Here is a 19340-nt window from a genome sequence, read left to right as displayed (position 1 = left end):
ATGGCATTATAGCTGTATTAGACAAAAGAAATCCCTCTGCCTAAAAAATACCCAAAAAAAAAACAAATTTGTCTTTGAAACTCTTTTCAAAGACTTCATTATTATGAATATCCCGGAACGAAATACTAATTTTCGGTCTATAGCTGAACTAGCTCTGAAAAGATTTAAATAATCATTTTCTTTTGGTACACTAAAACCTCATAATCTGCAAGGAAGAGTAAGAAGAAGAAATTGAAAAATTATAATAACGTATAAAGATAGAAATCTTAAGAAACATAATGGGATAAATCACGAAGAAAAATACGTACAAGAAAACAAAGATTGGAAGATGGTGATAATCCTAATGTGGAAGACAAAGAGAAGAAGAATAACAGGAGGACTAATAAAGCTATCACATAATCACAGAGCTAAGGGGCGGTGATCCCGGAGGGGGGAGGGGGCAGGGGGACAGGTCACCCCAACAATTTGCAAAATTATGTCCATATAGCAATGCGTACACTAACAATGATAGGTGGAATGTTCTAGTATAAAAAGTTTTATACAACTTGAAAAACATCTCTGCTCGGTCGCTACTCTCTCTCGCATGACATTATGTACTCCGATTTTAAAATGAATATAGGAGAAGTAATAAATTACATGTAATATGTTTCCAGTAGCTGGGGCAGGAACATTTATTTGGAAAGTGATGAGGAGAGTCATACCCAAATTCGATCAGGCCTCCATTTCACCGAACTTGCCTAAATGATATTTAAACACTGTACGTTTGACCGCCCCCTCCCCCCGTCCTCCATTGGTTCATGGAAAGAAATCGAAGCCCCATTCAAAGGGAAGTCCTCTCTAAACTACTCCTATTCCAGGAACACGTTTTCATCATCTTCATCATCACTACCATTCAGGCCTGCCACCACCATCATCATCATCATCATCATCCTCATTACCATTATCATCTTGAATAATCATCATCATCATCATCATCATCATCACCATTACCATTATCATCTTCATAATCATCATCATTATCATCATCATTACCAACACCCTCCTCATCATCCTCATATCAATCATCATCATTACCATTATCATCTTCATAATCATCATCATCATCATCATCATCATCATCATCATCATCATTACCAACACCCTCCTCGTCATCCTCATATCAATCATCATCATCATCATTACCATCATAATCTTTATAATCATCATCATTACCAACACCCTCCTCATCACCATCATATCCATCGTCATCATCATCATCATCATCATCATCATCATCATCATCATCATCATCCTCATTACCACCATCATCTTCATAATCATCATCATTATCAAGACCCTCCTCATCATCGTCATATCCATCATCATCATCGTCATCACCATCATCTCCACCACCATCAGCAGCAGCAAAAATAACAAAAGAAACAGAATCTACATAATATGTCAGTTATTTCTTTATTTACAGAAATGCTTTCATCAACTGCTCATATAATGGCATCAATTGCCAAGCTGTTTTTATACCAAGATATTAAATTACAATACAAGCATCTGTATGAGGAAAATAATGGCTGGGGATTATTGCAATACAGACATGACGAGCCGTCCTTTAATCTTGTATAAGTTATGGATTTGGAGTCCTTTATTGATTTGGTTTAGAAGACAATCCCGAATTTATATCATTATTATTTGTTATATCATTGAATCAGAAAAATGTTGAATTAACGACTCTCTCAATGTCTTTGCTTTAACGTAGTACAGATACAGCAAAGGCTGTCAAACATTTAAAGAAAAAAAAAATCAATGAAGTTTAAGTACTATTCTCTTACCAAAGTCTGCCTGAAGTCTACTTTGCCAAAATTCTAAGTTAAAACGATTTGACAAAGAAACTCAAAATGTGTTTGCTCCAGTTTTATAGTGTTGATATTAAGAAGCCAAACCTGTCCCATATCTTCTAATTGTATTAGATATTCGAGACTTGTGTCAAATCGCCCAGAGTTGCTATTAAATCATTTTCGAGTTTAGTATATAACGAGCGATTTAGCCACAATCGCAACTCTTTACGTACAAAGAAGCCCATATCATGCATGTAAAAACACATGTTCAAGTACAACATGATTTGTTCACATCCACTGCAACTCACTTATGGTTAGGAAAGCGCTAAAATAAAAACGATCTTGATCCCTGGGTCCCGTTTCACAAAACTTGTCGTCAGTGACAAATGACATTTTTTGTTATAAGCTACTGAAATCCTTGCTTCTGATTGGTTATCAGCAGATTTGTCACTGATATTTGTAATTTGTCATTGAAAAAAGGCTTTGTGAAACAGGTCCCTGGTCTAGTCATACAAAAGTGAGGCAGTGCTAGCTGACGAAATATTAATGAATGAATTGATTAGTACGACTGGTGATTAGCGTATCCCTCGATGACGAGGCAATCTGGCAGATAACTCAGATCATTCTCTCATTGTGGTCGATCATACATATGCTCAAAGTCAGATCTGGAGGGAAACGAGAAAGTGGGAAAAGAGCTCAAGAGACAGAGACATAGAATGAAAGACATAAACGGAGATAAGAGAACAGATAATGAGCGAGAGAGATAGATAGAAAAAAGAGAGGGGGAGGGGTAGAGAGGAAAGGGGGAGAGGGGGTCATGCACAAAATACCATTATATTTCTATAACCACGCAAAGGAATAAGACAGAGTTAAAACCTCTTTGACAAACAATCACTATTCATGACATTATCATTCTTCATTATCTAAATAAGTTGGAGAAAGAAAGAGAGAGCAAGAGAAAGAAATGAGGATTAAAGTGAGTTCACATTTTGGTTTAAAATGAAGTCGCAAAGAAATGCATCCAATTTGTATGCAATTTTTTTACAAGAACCAAACAAGTATTAGAATTGATGCTAACATGTAAACGCAAACTGGGAGCATTATAAACTCACTCATATCTCTCTCCTCCCATTGTTGGGGCTAAGTAAGCATTCTCGACATCCTCGTCGCCTAAGATATCGATGTAATCATTCTCCACCACTTGCTCTCGGGCTTTCCTTTTAGTAGGTCTACCGACGCCCTCGTCGAATGAATCGTGGTATTGCTGAGCTGCTGGTTCCTTACTGTTGCATAACAAAGAGCGCATAGTTGTGAGAAAGTATATTTAGTTGAATTTACAGATGTTATTTAAATAATTATTAAAGTCGCACGATTTTTTTTAATTATCCTGATATCTATGACTGATCTTAGTTAATACGTTTAAAGTTTTATATTACGTTGGAACGAACTATCTGCGAGATAAACATTTTACCCGATAAAGAACAATAATGATTTACAAATTATTGAAATAATAAAGTATTAACGCTTATATACTCCTTATCAGATTCCATGGCAACGAGGGGAGGGATGATGTTGTTGTTTTTTGGAAATTGTGGGAGGCACTATTTCTGGAAGGTGATATGCTGATCTCTTCACGCGTTTATACTGGCCTCTTGAAATGACTGTACTAAAACATTAGGTTAGGTTATCATTCATGATAGTTTGGTTTGAGATTTCATTCAATGTACAGTGCGTCCCAGAAAAAACGAAACCCAGAAGTATCGATGTTCTATCATAACTTAATCACAACTATAATTAATGAATGATACATATTTGGAAAGCTTAGAGTCTCCTCTTTCATGTGATGCTACTCAGATGATGCATATGTCACGCATGAGTGATTAAAATCAATTTGAAAAAAGGAAACCAAAAAGACATTTGGCGGGCGGTATCTGAATTTCGTAGAAAAATTCCCATTTCTAGAAAGTTGAGTTTCTGCCCTTTCATATGACACCTCAATCAGGAAAAAATGAGCAAGGAATGACAAAGTTCTGTTTGTTTAAAGTAGTGCTTGCATTTCCATAATTTTATTAAACGAATTCGTTTTCACTGGGTGCCTGCCGTATCAATAAGCGAAATTAACAAAAGACTTAACTCCGTTTCGTTGACATTCAGCCGTAGACGAGAGTCTTCATGCATGGCTGATTGTCAACGAAACGGAGTTAAGTCTTTTGTCAAATCTGCTTTTTGCTACGGCAGGCACCCAGTGAAAACGATTTCGTTTAATAAAATTATGGAAATGCAAGCACTACTTTAAACAAACAGAACTTTGTCATTCCTTGCTCATTTTTTCCTGATTGAGGTGTCATATTAAAGGGCAGAAAATGAACTTTCTAGAAATATGAATTTTTCTTTAAAATTCAGATACCGCCCGCCAAATTACTTTTTGGTTTCCTTTCTTCAAATTGCTTTGAATCACTCATGCGTCAAATATGCATCACGTGAGTAGCATCAACTGAAAGAGGAGACTCTCAGCTTTCCAAATATGTATCATTCATTAATTATGGTTGTGATTAAGTTATAAAAAAAACATCGGTACTTCTCGGTTTCGTTTTTTCTGGGACGCACTGTATTTCGCCTTAAATTGTAAATGGAAACTAGGAATGGAATTTTTACCTCATGCGACAGATTAATATAATAAAATGGGACGAAAACTGTTTTGAGCAATAGAATAAGCATTTTCAACTCGGAGAAAACAATCTTGGAGCTTAAGAGATCCATCGACCTTAGGGTAGAATGATTTATTTACTTACGTGAATTTAACGTAATTCTGTTTCTGTTTCTCCCTCTGTTTTTCTCTGTGTTTCTTCCGAGGACTGTCTTGGTAGAACTGATCGATTTCAGCATACTCAGGATCCTCATAATAAGGCTTTCTTTTCACGCTTTCTCGAGGCCTGTGCAAAGAGTTTTGAAGGAAAAAGGGCGTTTCAGATGGCAATATTAATTGGTGAAGTTATGTATTTTCTTTGAGAAGAGTAATAAATTGACATCACATTATTGGCATAATTACACACATACACACATACACATAATATGTCTTCATCATTTTCACTAACTTTTACCATGAATTTTCCATAAATGAGACTAAATTTATCATCAAATTTGTTTGTAGCAGTAACTAAATCTGTATACGCCGGTGAATACGTACATTCAAACGAACCTGCATTATAAAAACATCTGGGTTGGTATTCTGAAACTTGTGTCATCTCGTACATTGTTGTACTGTATCTTTGAGGTTATAGATAAAGTTGGTATTCTAAACAATTTTGTAACTTTTGTCTTAAGTTGTATTGTATCTTTGTATGGCAAAGAGATGACAAAATTAGAGATAAAACGAGTTTCAGAATACCGCCCATGGTCTCAACTTGTAGTAGGACTTTTTTGGCTGTACTAGTATTCCAAGGACACGGATCCAGGATTGTTAGAAGGGGAAGGGGGGCGGCGAAATTTCCAGGCCGGGTCGGCCTTCACAAGGTAATAAAAGGGAGGGGTGAGAATATATTTGTATGGCCTACATCTAATTTCTCGTCTTTCATGTTTTTTTCTTCTTTTCTTTTCTTTTGTTTCTCTCTTTCTTTCTTTCTCGATCAATAGTGGGCCGGCCGCTGCAAATTCGGCCACTGGATCAGTTAACCCAGACTTTTTATAACAATATCTTACAAGGGTGCTGGAGGTCGTTTGTAGGGTCCGGGCGGTCCGAGGTTGTGATGCTGATACGCGTTGTTCATCCTCATCTGTTTGTTGTAGTACATCCTTTCCTGTTGCGCGTGGGGGTCGCAACATGGTTGGCACCAGCAACACAGGCAAGGTCCGCCGCAACCTGCGCAACACCCGGTATAGGGATCGCACCATTCCCGGCAGCATTCAGTGCATCTGTCAGTACAGCCAGCACAAGGATTCGTGCACCACTCGGGACAGAGGTCTCTGCATTTCCTGAGGAAAATACAAGATGAGAAAAACAGAGAACTAGAATTGAAGAAAAATCAATTGATTTAAGACTTGCCTTCAAAGTAAGTTTAAAGATGAACTTCATAAAATGTGAAAGAAATACTGAGGTCTACAATTACAATGATCCTATCCACTTTCAACATTGTTATTTTGTATACGTTTTAATTAAATGCATTTGTTCATTGCCCCCCCCCCCACCCCCCAACACAAAAAGAATTGGCTACATGCAAAAAGCTAAAATTCATTACCCGGCCGAGCATATTCTTCACTTTATGAGTAAAACAAAAACGGAGAGCAAACATAAACAATAAGGAAACAAGTGAAAAGTAAGAATAAAGCGGTTTTACAGGGAAGGCCAGGGGGCGTTTCATGAAACAATTAGCCGGTGGTTTTCACTGACTAATATCATTTTCACCGACAATTTAGTCAGCACTGACTAAATTTGACCAATCAGCCGGGCTGGAAAATAGTCGGTGACAATAGAATTGTCGGTGTAAATGATATTAGTCGGTGAAAACCACCGACTAATTTATTGTTTCATGAAACGCCCCCTGATGTCAATAGACATGAAGTACGCTATAAAAGAACAAAGTATTGTTACTATTTCTATGACGTCAAAGTCAAAGTTACATCCGTTAAAGCGGCTTTAATGGGAAATCCTTTTCATACATTTTGTCTTCATTCTGTACGTTATCTCTCTGTTGATCACCTCCAGTACGGTGGCCGAGTGGTTAAGGCGTTGGACTTAAGTTCCAATGGACGTAATGTCCGCATGGGTTCGAACCCCATCCGTACTAAACAGAGATCTTTTTTTTTAAAGATTAATTACAGTACTTTTTGTGCGTCTCTCGCTCTCAAATACATTCGCCATAAATACGTTGTACATATATTGATCCTATCTGTTTAGACTTTGGATTGAAATCAATAAAGTTTGAATTTTAATTTACTTAGGCTGATAAGAGATTTTTCAAATTAGAGGGGAGGGGGGGGGGGGACAAGTTCCGACAATATTTAGTTTCCAGGAGCATACAGTCTAATGGAATGGGAGGGTTTTTTCCCGCAGAAATATTTCTTGCTCGAATCTATCTTGCGCGTGTTTGTGAGGGGTGGAGGGCAGTGTAAACCAACAAAAATGCAGATTCAGATTTTTTTCTCCGCAGTAATTATGTTCTCGCAGGAATCCCGATATCCCGAAGGCCCTCGCCAACCTCTTTCAGTCGAGGAGAGATGGGGGGGGGGGGTGGTAGCTCCCCCCCCAAAAAAAAAAAGAAGAAACGTCAACATTTTGTTATGCCGGAAATTATTTTACACTGGCAATCCCGTCGGCCCTCACAATACACAAAAAGCGGAGGACATTGAACTTTAAACAAAAAATTTTACTCATCACATAGGCTTGTTTTTTTTTCTCAATCGGTAGGCGGCCTCCTATCCTTGCTCTTACCATTGAATTGGGTTTTTATAGCAATAATAGAGACAGCTTATGATTCCAGACAATGTCACAGATGCTATTGCTCCGATCAAGACACCAATCAACAGAGACATCATCAGCTGATCTGTTTGAAGATTAACAACAAAATAAATGATTTCAACATGTTCAATTACGTTAATAATGGTAAGGCCTACACGTTTTAAAATAGAAGTTAAGATTATTACAGAAAAATGATATATAATGAATATAACTGGGAAAAGGATCCAAGTGGAATTAAGGATGGAAATCGAGGGGGGGGGGGGTTGATGGTTAAAACTGTTCATTAAAGTTCAAAGAATTGGTGGTATCTGGAAAGTCTGCGGTGAATAGAAAAGGGAGAGAGTTTAGAACTTTAGATTGAGGTAGGAATGGGAAAGTGGAAGACTGAAAAGAAAAGATGAAACGGGGAGAATTAAGGGAGGAACGAATGGTGAGAGATAGAGACAGAAAGGAAGAAAAAGAGGGTGGAAGATAGTGAGAGAGAGAGAGAGAGAGAGAGAGAGGGGGGGGGAAAGAAGGATGGTTAGAGAAAGAAAGAAAGGGTATAGGGAGAGAGGGAGAAAGGAGGAGGATGGCAGAGAATAGAGAAAAGAAGAAGAAAAGAAGGAGAATCAGAAAAGGAAGATGTAAACAAAGAAAGAGATATGGATGTCAGGGTGAAGGGAGTAATATCATAATTACAAGCTGCAGCGGTAAAATGAGGTGAATATAATCTCTATATTAAATTAGAGTTAGCATACTACCTTTGCATCCTCCCAGAGCTTCAATGGTCTTCTGATCACACTCCATACCCAGACATCTCCTCCACTCGACATGACGGCCTGTCATCCGATTACAATCACCCCGCTCCGCATCTTCCCTGCATCGCCTCCATCTCGACTGCTTTCCAACGCCACACGAGACATTACAGTGCCCCCAGTCTGACCAAGGGGGTCCAACATGCATATGGGTGTCTGTGTCCATGGCATCAGTAGTGAAAATATCGCGATAATTGGTGTCCACTCTGTCATGCTCTGTGTCTCCGAACCCCAAGCCTTCATAGTTATCACTAACGTCATGTTTTTGACCGAGCCCCTCAGTAAGAGCATTGAGCTCATTTTCGATATTATGATCGTCAATTCGATTTAAGTCATCGTCTGTGAGTGTCGGATCATGAAGTGGTCTCAGACTAGAATCGCCTGTCCGCCTGAAACCAGCGCTGAGAACTCTTACCCGGCTCCTACCGGTTTTATCCGCATCTTCACCGTCTCTGGCACTGCCTGACTTGGTTCGAGATTTTCTTGAATCGCCGTCATAGGAGTTAATTTGATCTCCTGGTGTTTTGTCATCAACGATGTCGGCGTCATCATCACTGATCACTCGTTCGTCAATCTGTTGACCCCGCCGGCTACCAGGGCGAGGTCGAACCCCTCTCCGTCCTACATTTTCTTTATCGACTGAACCATCTAAAGGATCTAAAAATTGGAATCATTCAGTAGAAAATACAGACCTAAATGTTAACATATCTCAAGAAATAAATTATACTTTAATTAGCACGCAGCAAAATGTCAAAACCCAACAACACAAGAAGAAGAAAACAAATCATACATTCGACCTGTTTTGGGCTGTCATGTTGTGGCCGGACATATTATATGCGGATACATGTAGTTGATTTAAAACAGAAATTTGAAGAAATTTACATGCACTATTTTATAAATCTTGTAATACTAATGTTAGACAGTTTTACAAAGGATAAATATTTATGATGGTCAGTGTTATTTCATGAATAAATTTGGTTAAATCTGATCTAAATTCAAAAGTGATGGCTTCAATTTTTTGAGCGTCCGGACACAAGACCCCCATCGTAATAAATTGAACAAATCTCCGTGCACTATTTCAGAAACCAGTGAACATCTATGTTGAGAAATATCTTCAATGACAAACATACTCATGGTGGATAGTCTGTATGAAACATATTTTTCATTTAATCCAGACGGCTTTATTTTGTCAAGTGTCCTGACACACAACCCCCGTCCTAAACGTCACACGCCTGCTTGTACGACTTCGAGATAATATTATTTGAATCTTAGAATCTCTTACCTCAATAAACTGAGGGAGATCGATACATACAGAAAATACTGTTATTTAGAATAAAGAGAAAGATTGGAGTAAGAGACAGAAAGAGAGGGAGAGAGAGAGAGAGAGAAAAAAACGACCGGAATAGCCTACCTGATGCTCCACAGGCAGCCAGAAGACATAACGAGAAGAGAATCATCCATAATAGATGCATCTTGATGCTTCACACGTCACTGTCATTGTTACTGCTAAAAGGGATCCTTTACATCCAGAATTTACATGACGAACCACTGTTTTGTTTTTAATAAGATACAATTCTTAAAATAGTCTTTCGAAAAATAATTCATTCCGCATCAATGCATTTCTCTCTGTTGATAATGTCAAGACGTGGTATAAAATAGACAGCGCGCATTAGCCACAACGCGCACATTGGTAACGCAAAATTGAAGGCGCCATTAAACTTTATATTAAAATGCGCAAAACAAATATTTTTAGCGCACTTCACCACACAACGCACGAGCAAAAAAAAAAAATGCTCCAGATAAAATAGGCCCCTATCAATAAAAAAAATATAAACTTTTCATACTCGTACCCCTCATGATTTTCATCAGTGCATATTTTTTTATTTTATGAAAGAAGATAGGCATGTGACGATGTGGTAAATCGATGTGCAGCAGTAGAACGATGAACGAGGCCGCTATAAAGAACGGTAGGCCCCCGGGGTAGGCCCTTAAGACGTGAAGGAAGGATAATTCCAATCAAAATGTAATCCATTTATTGGATCTACACAGACCCCCACCCTTCTTGGATCTTGGATTCTTTTCCTCCTAAATACTCCGAGGAAGAGTTTTGACTGGAGGTGGTGGAGGGTGGACAATTACATTTTGGAAAAAAGTTCTTTAGTAACTGCATTTTTAAATGAGAGCGGGGAGGTTTGGTCGATGGTTGCTTGTTGTAGGTTGTTCCATGTCTTTACAGTCCTTGGGAAATATGAGTTGACATAGACGTCCGAGTTGGTGTGGCGAATTTCAAATTGGTTGGAGTGACCTCGTCTACGTATGTCTGGCTTAGGGTTGGTGTGAGATTGGTAGTCGATGTCGAGTTGTTCATTTTGAAGAGGCAGGTAAGACGGTGTGCTTCCTTTCTGTCTGTCTTTAAGAGATCCCCAGTTGAGTTGGTTGAGTAGCTTGGTAACACTGGTGTCCCATCCGTAATTATTGGTGACAAAACGTGCAGCCTGACGTTGAACTTTCTCGACAGCATAGGTGTTTTTGGCTGTATAAGGGTCCCATGCTGCAGTGGCGTAGTCAAGGTGTGGACGTATACAAGAGTAAGATACCAACTTTTCTTTAACATAATGAGCAGTGATGGAAGTTGCGCCTTAGGAAGTTAAGGACCCTTGAGGCTTTGCCGGTTGCGTAATGAGTCTGGCTATTCCAGCGTAGTTTGCAGGGTCAGTAGTAGCACCCTTCTTAAACAGCGGGGTGATATTCGCCTTTCTCCAATCTAGGGGGAGATCTCCGGTGTCCAATGACTGCTGAAGTATAAACTGTAGTAGTATGGGAGCAATCTCCTCTGCTGCGATCTTTAAAGCTTGACTTTGGATTTGGTCTGGTCCAATTGCTTTGGCTGTGTTTATATTGAGAAGAAGTTTTGTGACACCTTCAACGTCAACTGTGATGGGCGGCATGTCAGGGAATGTACTTGGAGGAAGATATGGGAACGACGACGGAGATACATCCTCACGTGTGAAGACACCCTGGAATTGGCTTGCAAGGGCTTCGGCTTTATCCTTGTCATTCGTGAACAGCTTGTTGTTAGCTTTCAGCGGCTGAACTCCAGTGTTATCAGTTCTTCTTGATTTCACATATCTCCAAAAATCTTTAGGGTGGCCATCCTCCAAAAAAAAAAGAAACATGTGTTCTTCCCCACACCTTCTGGCAATCTTGGTCGCCCAATGAGATTCCAAACACGTTGATACACTACTTGGAATGTAAATTTATTATTGAGTCATATTATGTAAAATCTCAACGAATTTTAGCGTTATTCGCTAACACAAAGGCACAATTTTAGATAAAGAGGGGCCATTCTCTCTTCTTTTTTCCAATCTGTATCTGCACCCCCTCTTACGAAGCTGCAGAATCAGTGCACTGAATACCATTTAACTTTCACAGCAGTTGCTCTAGAGCCGTCGAACCAAGACTACGTATTTTGCTTTTATGTGCTTATTCATTTCTATGACGTCAAATTGAAAGGTAAATGCGTGGCTACCTACATCCGTTGAAGTCCTTTTTAAAAATAAATTTCGAGTTCATTATCTACATTTTGTCACATATATCCAGTACGGTGGCCGAGTGGTTTATAAGTTTAAATAAGTTTATCTTTACGCTTCAACACAGAGGCGGCCCTCCCGGGGGGGCAGGGGGGGGGGGCAAAGTGCCCCCCCCCCACTTTTTCAGATACCCCCCAAAATGCCCCTTTTTACATAGGAAAAGTGCCCCTTTTATTTTGTAAGAAGTGCCCCTTTTACATAGGAAAGGTGCCCCTTTTACTTTGACAAGTGCCCCTATTACTTAGTAAAAGTGCCCCTTTCCCCTTTTCACCTCTGACGAGTTCCCTTTTTATTTTTGACACGTGCCCCTTTTCCTTCGACATGTTCCCATTTTCCTTTGCAATAAATGTTCATTTTCCATTCTTATGAATCTTGAAATTATCTTGAATAAGTGCCCTTTTTAATCTCTACTAAGTGCCTCTTTTCAGGTACGATAAGTGCCCCTTTTCACTTTTAATAAGTGGCCCCTTCACCTCTGATGATTGCCCTATTCAAAACTGAGAGGTGCTCTTTTTACTTTGACAACTTCTCCTTTTTTCCTTTGTAAGAAGTGCCCCTTCTCTTTTTAATAACTACCCCTTTTTTAAACTCGGATGAGCGCACCTTTCATTTTAACATGTGCCCCTCTTATTTTCTAATAAGTGCCCCTTTTCCTTATGATAAGTGCCCCCATTAAAAAGAGAGAGCTCCTTCCCCTTCTCATAACTTCCCCTTCCCCTTCTCATAACTGCCCCTTTTAAACATCTGAACGGTGCCCCCTTTTCATTCAACAAATGCACATTTTCCTTTATTATAAGTGCCCCTTTTACATTTTCATAAGTGCCCCTTTTCATATCTGGTCAGTGCCCCTTTGCAACTCTGATAATTCCCCTTTTAATAATGATACGTGCCCCTTTTCCGTCAACAAATGCCTATTTCCCATTTTCGTAAACGCCTCCTTTTCATCACTGGTGAGTGCCTCTTTTCAAGTGAAAAAATGCCTCATTTTCACCTCTTATAATTATCCTTTGTACTTATACACGTGCTCCTTTTCTTTTCTAATAAGTGTCTTATCCCTTTCGATAATTGTCCCCTTTTCATGTAATCATTAAACGTGCCCCTTATTTAAAGCGGCTAAGAGCAGTTTCCCCCAAAGTTCGCTCGCTGCGCTCGCTCACATTTAAAGATTATATAATTATGTTACTTATCAAAGGTCTTTTCAGTCTTCCGTTATGAGAATGTGCTTATAACCCCATCACGATTAGCTTTTTTCCTCTTTATAAGATGTAATTTTTCGCACTGCGACCTCACAGATCTTTAAAAATTTTCTCGCTCGCTTCGCTCGCTCGTAAATGCATATTCAGACATCACACCCAACTGTAAAGTTTGATGCTTAAGCGATATCTTGTATGATGTATGAAGAGAAACAAATATTGAAATCATCCCTGATAATGTAATCACAATGTAGGGGTATATACATTGTAAAAAAATAAAAATTGTATATTTTCGCTTTGAGATTTTCCACTGTAGGTGCCCTTTTTTTCCAGAAAGTGCCCTTTTTTGTTGGTGCCCCCCCCCCCACTTTGAAAGTCGCTCGGCCGCCCCTGCTTCAACATCAAAGTAATTAAGCAAATCGCATCCAAGATCTATGTTGATTCGGGTCTTGGGTGCATCAAGCTCCTTCTCCCTGCTGTGGATGACGTCAACCAACCCGATAACGAGATGAATATACTGAATTTCACTTCACTCATCGATCCCCTTCCTATTTTCTCTTTCCTTTTTCTGCCGACAGGAAAACTAGTGGCGCACCCAGGTGAAGTAAATGGGTACCTGGTTGGAATTTATTCCTTGAAACGCAGCGCGCGTAACAGCTGCACTGCTAAAGCCAGGGTAATTATGCTGCATTATTGTAGAGCGCTTAGAGACTTCTGACAAAGTAAGTGTTAGGCGCTATATAAGCACTGTAATTATTAATTATTATTATTGCGTATTTGCCGAGAAAAATTCGGGTTCTAGGACACCTACCCCCTAGACATCCACCCCGGACAACTACCACCATTCAACTACCCCCTATGACAACCATCCTCTAGGACAACTACCCCCCCCCCCCGACAACTAGGGGTCGTTGTCTGGGGGTAGTTGTCGGGGGGTATGACGTCAAATTGAAAGATAAATGCGAGGCTAGCTACACACTATGAATATGACTGACAATGAAAGCGGACAAAATATACAGTTCCTCAGGTAGACAAAGGAACATCCCTTCACTGCTATTATGTAAAAAGGTGAATATGCATGTGACACCTGTTCTACATACAACGGCAAATCCTTTTTTAAAATAAATTTTGACTTCATTATCTACATTTTGTCACATATATCCAGTACGGTGGCCGAGTGGTTAAGGCGTTGGACTTAAGTTCCAATGGACGTAATGTCCGCATGGGTTCGAACCCCATCCGTACTAAAAAGATATCTTTTTAAAGATTTGTGATAACATACACTTTTATTGTGTCTCTCGCTCTCAAATAAATTATTCAAATTTGACCTTCACTACATTATCTACATTTTGTCACATATATCCAGTATGGTGGCCGAGTGGTTAAGGCGTTGGACTTAAGTTCCAATGGACGTAATGTCCGCATGGGTTCGAACCCCATCCGTACTAAAAAGATATCTTTTTAAAGATTTGTGATAACATACACTTTTATTGTGTCTCTCGCTCTCAAATAAATTATTCAAATTTGACCTTCACTACATTATCTACATTTTGTCACATATATCCAGTATGGTGGCCGAGTGGTTAAGGCGTTGGACTTAAGTTCCAATGGACGTAATGTCCGCATGGGTTCGAACCCCATCCGTACTAAAGAGATATCTGTTTTAAAGATTTATGATAGTCCATACACTTTTATTGTGTCTCTCGCTCTAAAATACATTTATTCAATTATTTGACCTTCACCAAAATGACGTTATACATTGCCTGATGAGGGATTCTTCAAATGAGGGGAGGGGGGTTCAGACAGAATTTTTTTCGTTCAGCGAACTTTGATTACAAATCTACATACAGCGGCACATTCTGAACATTCTCCTAGTTAATTTCATCCTGTGTTTAAATTATTTTTTTGTCTTGGGATTCAGGATTTGCAAATGATTGATAATAATGACTAAAAGGAGGAGTAAGTTCCACTGAACAAACGTAATTTTCCAATTTCCGGGGCTACCCCCCCCCCCCCAAAAAAAGTGAAACTTTCCATAGGTAAATAGGGGCATATATGAAAAAGGGAAGGGGCTCTTTTTTAAATGAAGCACTTATCATTAGCAAAAGGGGCACCTCTCAGATTTGAGTAGAGAATTTATCAGAGGTGAAGGGGGCACTCATTACAAGTGAAAAGGAGCACTTACTAGACATTAAAAAGAGAATTTATGAGGTGGAAAATGGAATCTTATTGCAAAGGAAAATGGGAACTTGTCGAAGCAAAAAGGGTACGTGTCAAAATAAAAGGGGCACTTATCAGAGGTGAAAAGGGAAGGGTGCTTTAACATAGTAATAGGGGCACTATTGGGGTACATGCATGAACAAGTGAGTGGGGGGCGCCGCCTCTAGCTCTGCTCTTAAGGTAGTCTTTCAAAGAATAATTCTTTCCGCATCAATATAATGCATTAAATTTCTCTGTTGACCTGGACAAGACAGCGCGCAGGTAGCCACAATGCGCACTTTGGGAATGCAAAGCTAGCTAGGCGCAATGAAACTCATGCATTTTTTGGCGCCAGTAAATTTATATTGATCAAAAATGATATTCTTTTCATACTCTTCATGATTTTCATCTGCGGATATTTTCTAACTTCATAAAAGAAGATGCGACGAAGAGTTTAATGTGCAGCTGTAGAGCGATGAGCGAGGCCGCTTCAAAGAACGGTAGGCCCTAAAGAAGTGACATGGAAGGATGATTTAAATTAAACTTTAATCCATTGAATAGATCTTTAATTAAATCAAACTTTTATCCAGTTATGGATCTAGTTCCAGACTCCCCCCCCCCCCCCCCCCCCACTAACACACACCTTCTGACAATCTTGGTCGCCCAATGAGATTCCAAACAGGTTGATACCTTTCTCGGAATGCAATTTTCAATGTATAGAAGGACCATTCTCTCTTCTGTTTTCCCGTCTTTATCTGCGCTATTGTGATCTGCGCCCCCTCTTACGAAGCTGCAGAATCAGTACACTAAATATATTTATCTTTCACAACAGATGATGTGGAGTCGGACCAATGCCACTCGCAGCGGAACCCCTTCAGTATCATCTCTGAGAGTCATCGACAATGTCCTATGGACGCACCCTGTAGGACCGGATACCCTGATCAGCGTCATCACCATCCAAGTGGCCTTTACATCGGTAACCATCGGCTGACACAAGCTTTTCCTGACGTGACCCAAACGAGTGAGAAGCTGTGCCAGGCGATCGAAAGTGGAGATGTTGAATTTTGCAGATACTTTCTTTCAGTAAGTTGCAGACTGTTCTCAGAAGGAACATTTTTACCCCAGTAATATTAAAGTGTCATTGATATCCCTGACCATTTTGACAGTTATTGTGAAATAAAAATCAAGAGTTACGATTTCTTTGTGAATAATTTGTCAATGTATCGGATCTCTAAAAAAGTAAGGCCTATATAAACAGATATTTAAAAAACCCTTAAGTATATTGGGTACAACTGTACCTTAACTACTGAAGGGGCTATCCGGCCTGTTTGAAGAATACCGAATTAAGAGTCTTCCACATCCTATTATATCACACCTTCAGCAAAATATCAACTGGAATGCAATCCTCGTCCCTGACAGCAGAGGTAAATACACTTCAAACCAGCTTCCCCTTCACACCATGTTCCTGTCAAGAAATGTATCACTGGACAGTCCTGTCCTGCAGATGCTGCTCTGTTCATGTCTGGACCTGAATCTCAAAGACACTTTCGGTCGTACCGCCATGCACTGCCTCATGAACCGGATACACTCGAATGTGTCCCACTCGAGTCCTTGTTCGAGTCGACCCCAGGATTTCGACGTGACGGTCGGCTGCGTGGAAACGTTGGTGAGAGGCGGTGCGGATATAAACTGCTCGGATGGGTCAGGACAGACACCCCTGCATCTAGTGGCCTTCTATAACATCCCATCTTGCGTAACCGTTCTGGTAGGGTTCGGTGCGGAAGCAGATGCAAGGGACATCAATGGGAATTCCCCGCTTCACGTCTGTGCTATGTTCTGCCACGCGGAGACCCTGACGGCACTTCTTGATCATGGCGGGAATCCGATACTAGGGAACGCCCGAGGAGAAACACCCCTGCACATCGCATCCAAGAACTATGCTCATTCGGGTCTTGGGTGCATCAAGCTTCTTCTCCCTGTTGTGGATGACGTCAACCAACCCGATAACGAGATGAATACTGCACTTCACTTAGCCGTCAGTATCTGTACCCAGACCGATATCATAACTCGCCTTCTAGGTCGAGGTGCCGACCCGGATCTTACAAACACACAGGGCAAGTCGGCGCTGTTCATGTATCTTAACAGCAACGTTGTCGAACAGCAACATCAGCCTGTCCTGCGGCCGTCTCGTTTCCAACGCATCAGGCTTCCTGACTTGGGAAAGAACATCCGTCATTCGGCCGGTTTCTGTCTACTCATGGACCATACGACTTACATCAGGATCACAGACAAGGATGGCCGACTCCCGAGACTGTTGACTCTTCCCGAAGCGTTCGACTTGAGTTGTTGGTTGCATCGTCTTGCCAGGACGCCCCGATCACTTGCGTACCTATGTCGCCAATCTGTAAGGAGAGCTCTCAGGCCGTATCGGATTAGCCAGGACGTCTGCAAGGCTTTAGAACTTCCCCGACAACTTGAAGAGTATATTATCACACCAGTGTACAAGAAGGACTGCTTTGCCCCTTGGGCACACGATTCACAGAACTCTTAACTCGCCCTAAAACCCCGCCCCCCCCCCCCCCCCACTCAGTGTTATGTAGGGTACGCATATGCGTGTTCCCAGCGACCCCCCCCCCTTTTTTCAACAAAAATTCCGGTGTGTAAAGTCAATACGGGTCGACCTTTTTCTTTTGATATACGAGCCTTTTTCAGCATCCCCCCCCCCCCTCTTTCAGCAAAAGTCCGGTGTGTAAAGTCAATACGGGTAGACCGTTTTCTTTAGTTACGAGCGGGAGAGTTTGTGAACACGCATGGTATCCCTCCGGATTGGGGGGGGGGGGGGGGCCTAAAACATCTTAAATCGGAGAGAGCTTTTCTGGAGATGTAATGTACAACTTGCAATTGATAATGTCATTGGAATCAAGATTGACTAGCTGTGGACCTACTTAAAACTAAAGAGATATTCATTTTACACTAATAAAATCAGTATTATTCGATTAACAGCTTTAAATTTTTTGATCTGCGAGGGGGGGGGGCGTTTCACAAAACTTGTCATCTGTTGCAAATGACAATTTGTGTTATAAGATACTGAAATCCTTGCTTCTGATTGGTTATCAGCAGATTTGTCACTGATTTTTGTTATTTGTCATTGAAAAAAGGCTTTATGAAACGTCCCCCTGATTGAGAGATGAAGTCAGCGAGGAAGATTATCAAATCACATTAGGTGATTAATTATGTAACGTAATTCACAGAGACGGAGTCAGGCGATGATACTGGTGGTAGAGGGGAGGGGGGGGGCAGTGGGAACGTCTCCCCCTCCCAACGGGGGCAAACCAAATCTATTGGAAAATAGGAATTAAATAAATTAATGCAGTATACACCCACACAAGTATTAACACATCACAGTGAAAAACATCTAAGTTAGATGTCAAGTTACAGAAGTATTATCATTTCTGGAATGTAAAAAAAATCACAGTAAATCTATATAATATGATGGAAATTAACAGAAATAAATCAACAAAAGTATTATCAAAGTAGGGTCAAATATTTCTGTTTGATATTAAGGAAATAAGCATTGACATACATGTAGGTATTATTGAATCAGAGTGAAATATATACTTCTGCTTAAAAAAAGAAGAAGTTTTAGACATACAGGGACCAAGTAAGAAAACAAAAATCTACTGTTCGATAAAATAAAAATTATAACGTAAATCCAGCAATTTGTAATGGTGTAACGTCTACTTTCAATAGAAATGCCTCGACAAAGGAATTGTAAGAGAAAAAGTAAGACATATCTATGATAAATTTTGAGTCATGGAAATACACATATTGAAAGCAATACGCAGTGTTGACAGGAGCAGTTCTAGAAGACTACCATTGGGGCAGGCGGGCGGGGGCTTGGAGATTCACACTACTGGTTGTTGAGTGTCAGGGTTTGGGTGAAATTGTTTATATCGGGGAATTAAGTGCATTGTTATGGTTCTAAAAGAAATATTTTCTGTTTCGCCTCTTTTGCCAAAAATGAAAATTGTCAATGATCTTCTTTGTTTTCCCATCTCGAAAGTTCCAATATGCCCTTAGAATTATATTGATTCCCAAGGCAAATTTAAAAAAAAATAGAGTTTACAGAAGCAACACAATCACATGGCACTAAACAAAAAACACATCAAAACTCTCTTGCTTTTCTCCGACAACCTTCCTTGCCTCCTTTCACCTGCCCCCTCTCCTCTCTCTCTCTTTCTCTCTCTCCACCTCTCTCCCTCTCCTTCTTTCTCGCG

General features: G+C 40.2%; 2 protein-coding genes and 4 non-coding genes across 6 annotated transcripts; 5 read left to right on the top strand and 1 right to left on the bottom strand.

The window, feature by feature from the left end:
• Nucleotides 1-4617: 4617 nt before the first annotated feature.
• LOC105445721 lies at nucleotides 4618-10428 on the bottom strand. The gene is made up of 5 exons (XM_011681601.2): nucleotides 9493-10428; nucleotides 8028-8738; nucleotides 7258-7369; nucleotides 5529-5801; nucleotides 4618-4762 (listed from the first exon to the last, which is right to left on the bottom strand). Exons 1-5 carry the CDS (start codon nucleotides 9551-9553, stop codon nucleotides 4618-4620), a joined length of 1302 nt encoding a protein of 433 aa, XP_011679903.2. The 5' UTR covers nucleotides 9554-10428.
• On the top strand, nucleotides 6530-6613 carry TRNAL-UAA. The gene has a single exon. It is a non-coding gene; the product is annotated as a tRNA-Leu (tRNA).
• Nucleotides 10429-14027: 3599 nt separating the features above from the next.
• On the top strand, nucleotides 14028-14111 carry TRNAL-UAA. The gene has a single exon. It is a non-coding gene; the product is annotated as a tRNA-Leu (tRNA).
• A 117-nt stretch (nucleotides 14112-14228) lies between these two features.
• On the top strand, nucleotides 14229-14312 carry TRNAL-UAA. The gene has a single exon. It is a non-coding gene; the product is annotated as a tRNA-Leu (tRNA).
• A 117-nt stretch (nucleotides 14313-14429) lies between these two features.
• On the top strand, nucleotides 14430-14513 carry TRNAL-UAA. Its single transcript has one exon. It is a non-coding gene; the product is annotated as a tRNA-Leu (tRNA).
• Nucleotides 14514-15898: 1385 nt separating this feature from the next.
• On the top strand, nucleotides 15899-17614 carry LOC105443387 (ankyrin repeat and SOCS box protein 8-like). Its single transcript, XM_030997265.1, has 2 exons — nucleotides 15899-16039; nucleotides 16445-17614. The coding sequence occupies exons 1-2, from the start codon at nucleotides 15899-15901 to the stop codon at nucleotides 17612-17614; spliced, it is 1311 nt and encodes a 436-aa protein (XP_030853125.1).
• The last annotated feature ends 1726 nt before the right edge of the window (nucleotides 17615-19340 follow it).

This window comes from Strongylocentrotus purpuratus, unplaced genomic scaffold (genome assembly GCF_000002235.5).
Source record: "Strongylocentrotus purpuratus isolate Spur 01 unplaced genomic scaffold, Spur_5.0 spur5_scaffold_4, whole genome shotgun sequence".
In the NCBI taxonomy this organism is placed as follows: domain Eukaryota; kingdom Metazoa; phylum Echinodermata; class Echinoidea; order Camarodonta; family Strongylocentrotidae; genus Strongylocentrotus; species Strongylocentrotus purpuratus.
Note: the sequence above shows the minus strand (reverse complement) of the source record. Positions and strands in the feature narration are given on the sequence as shown.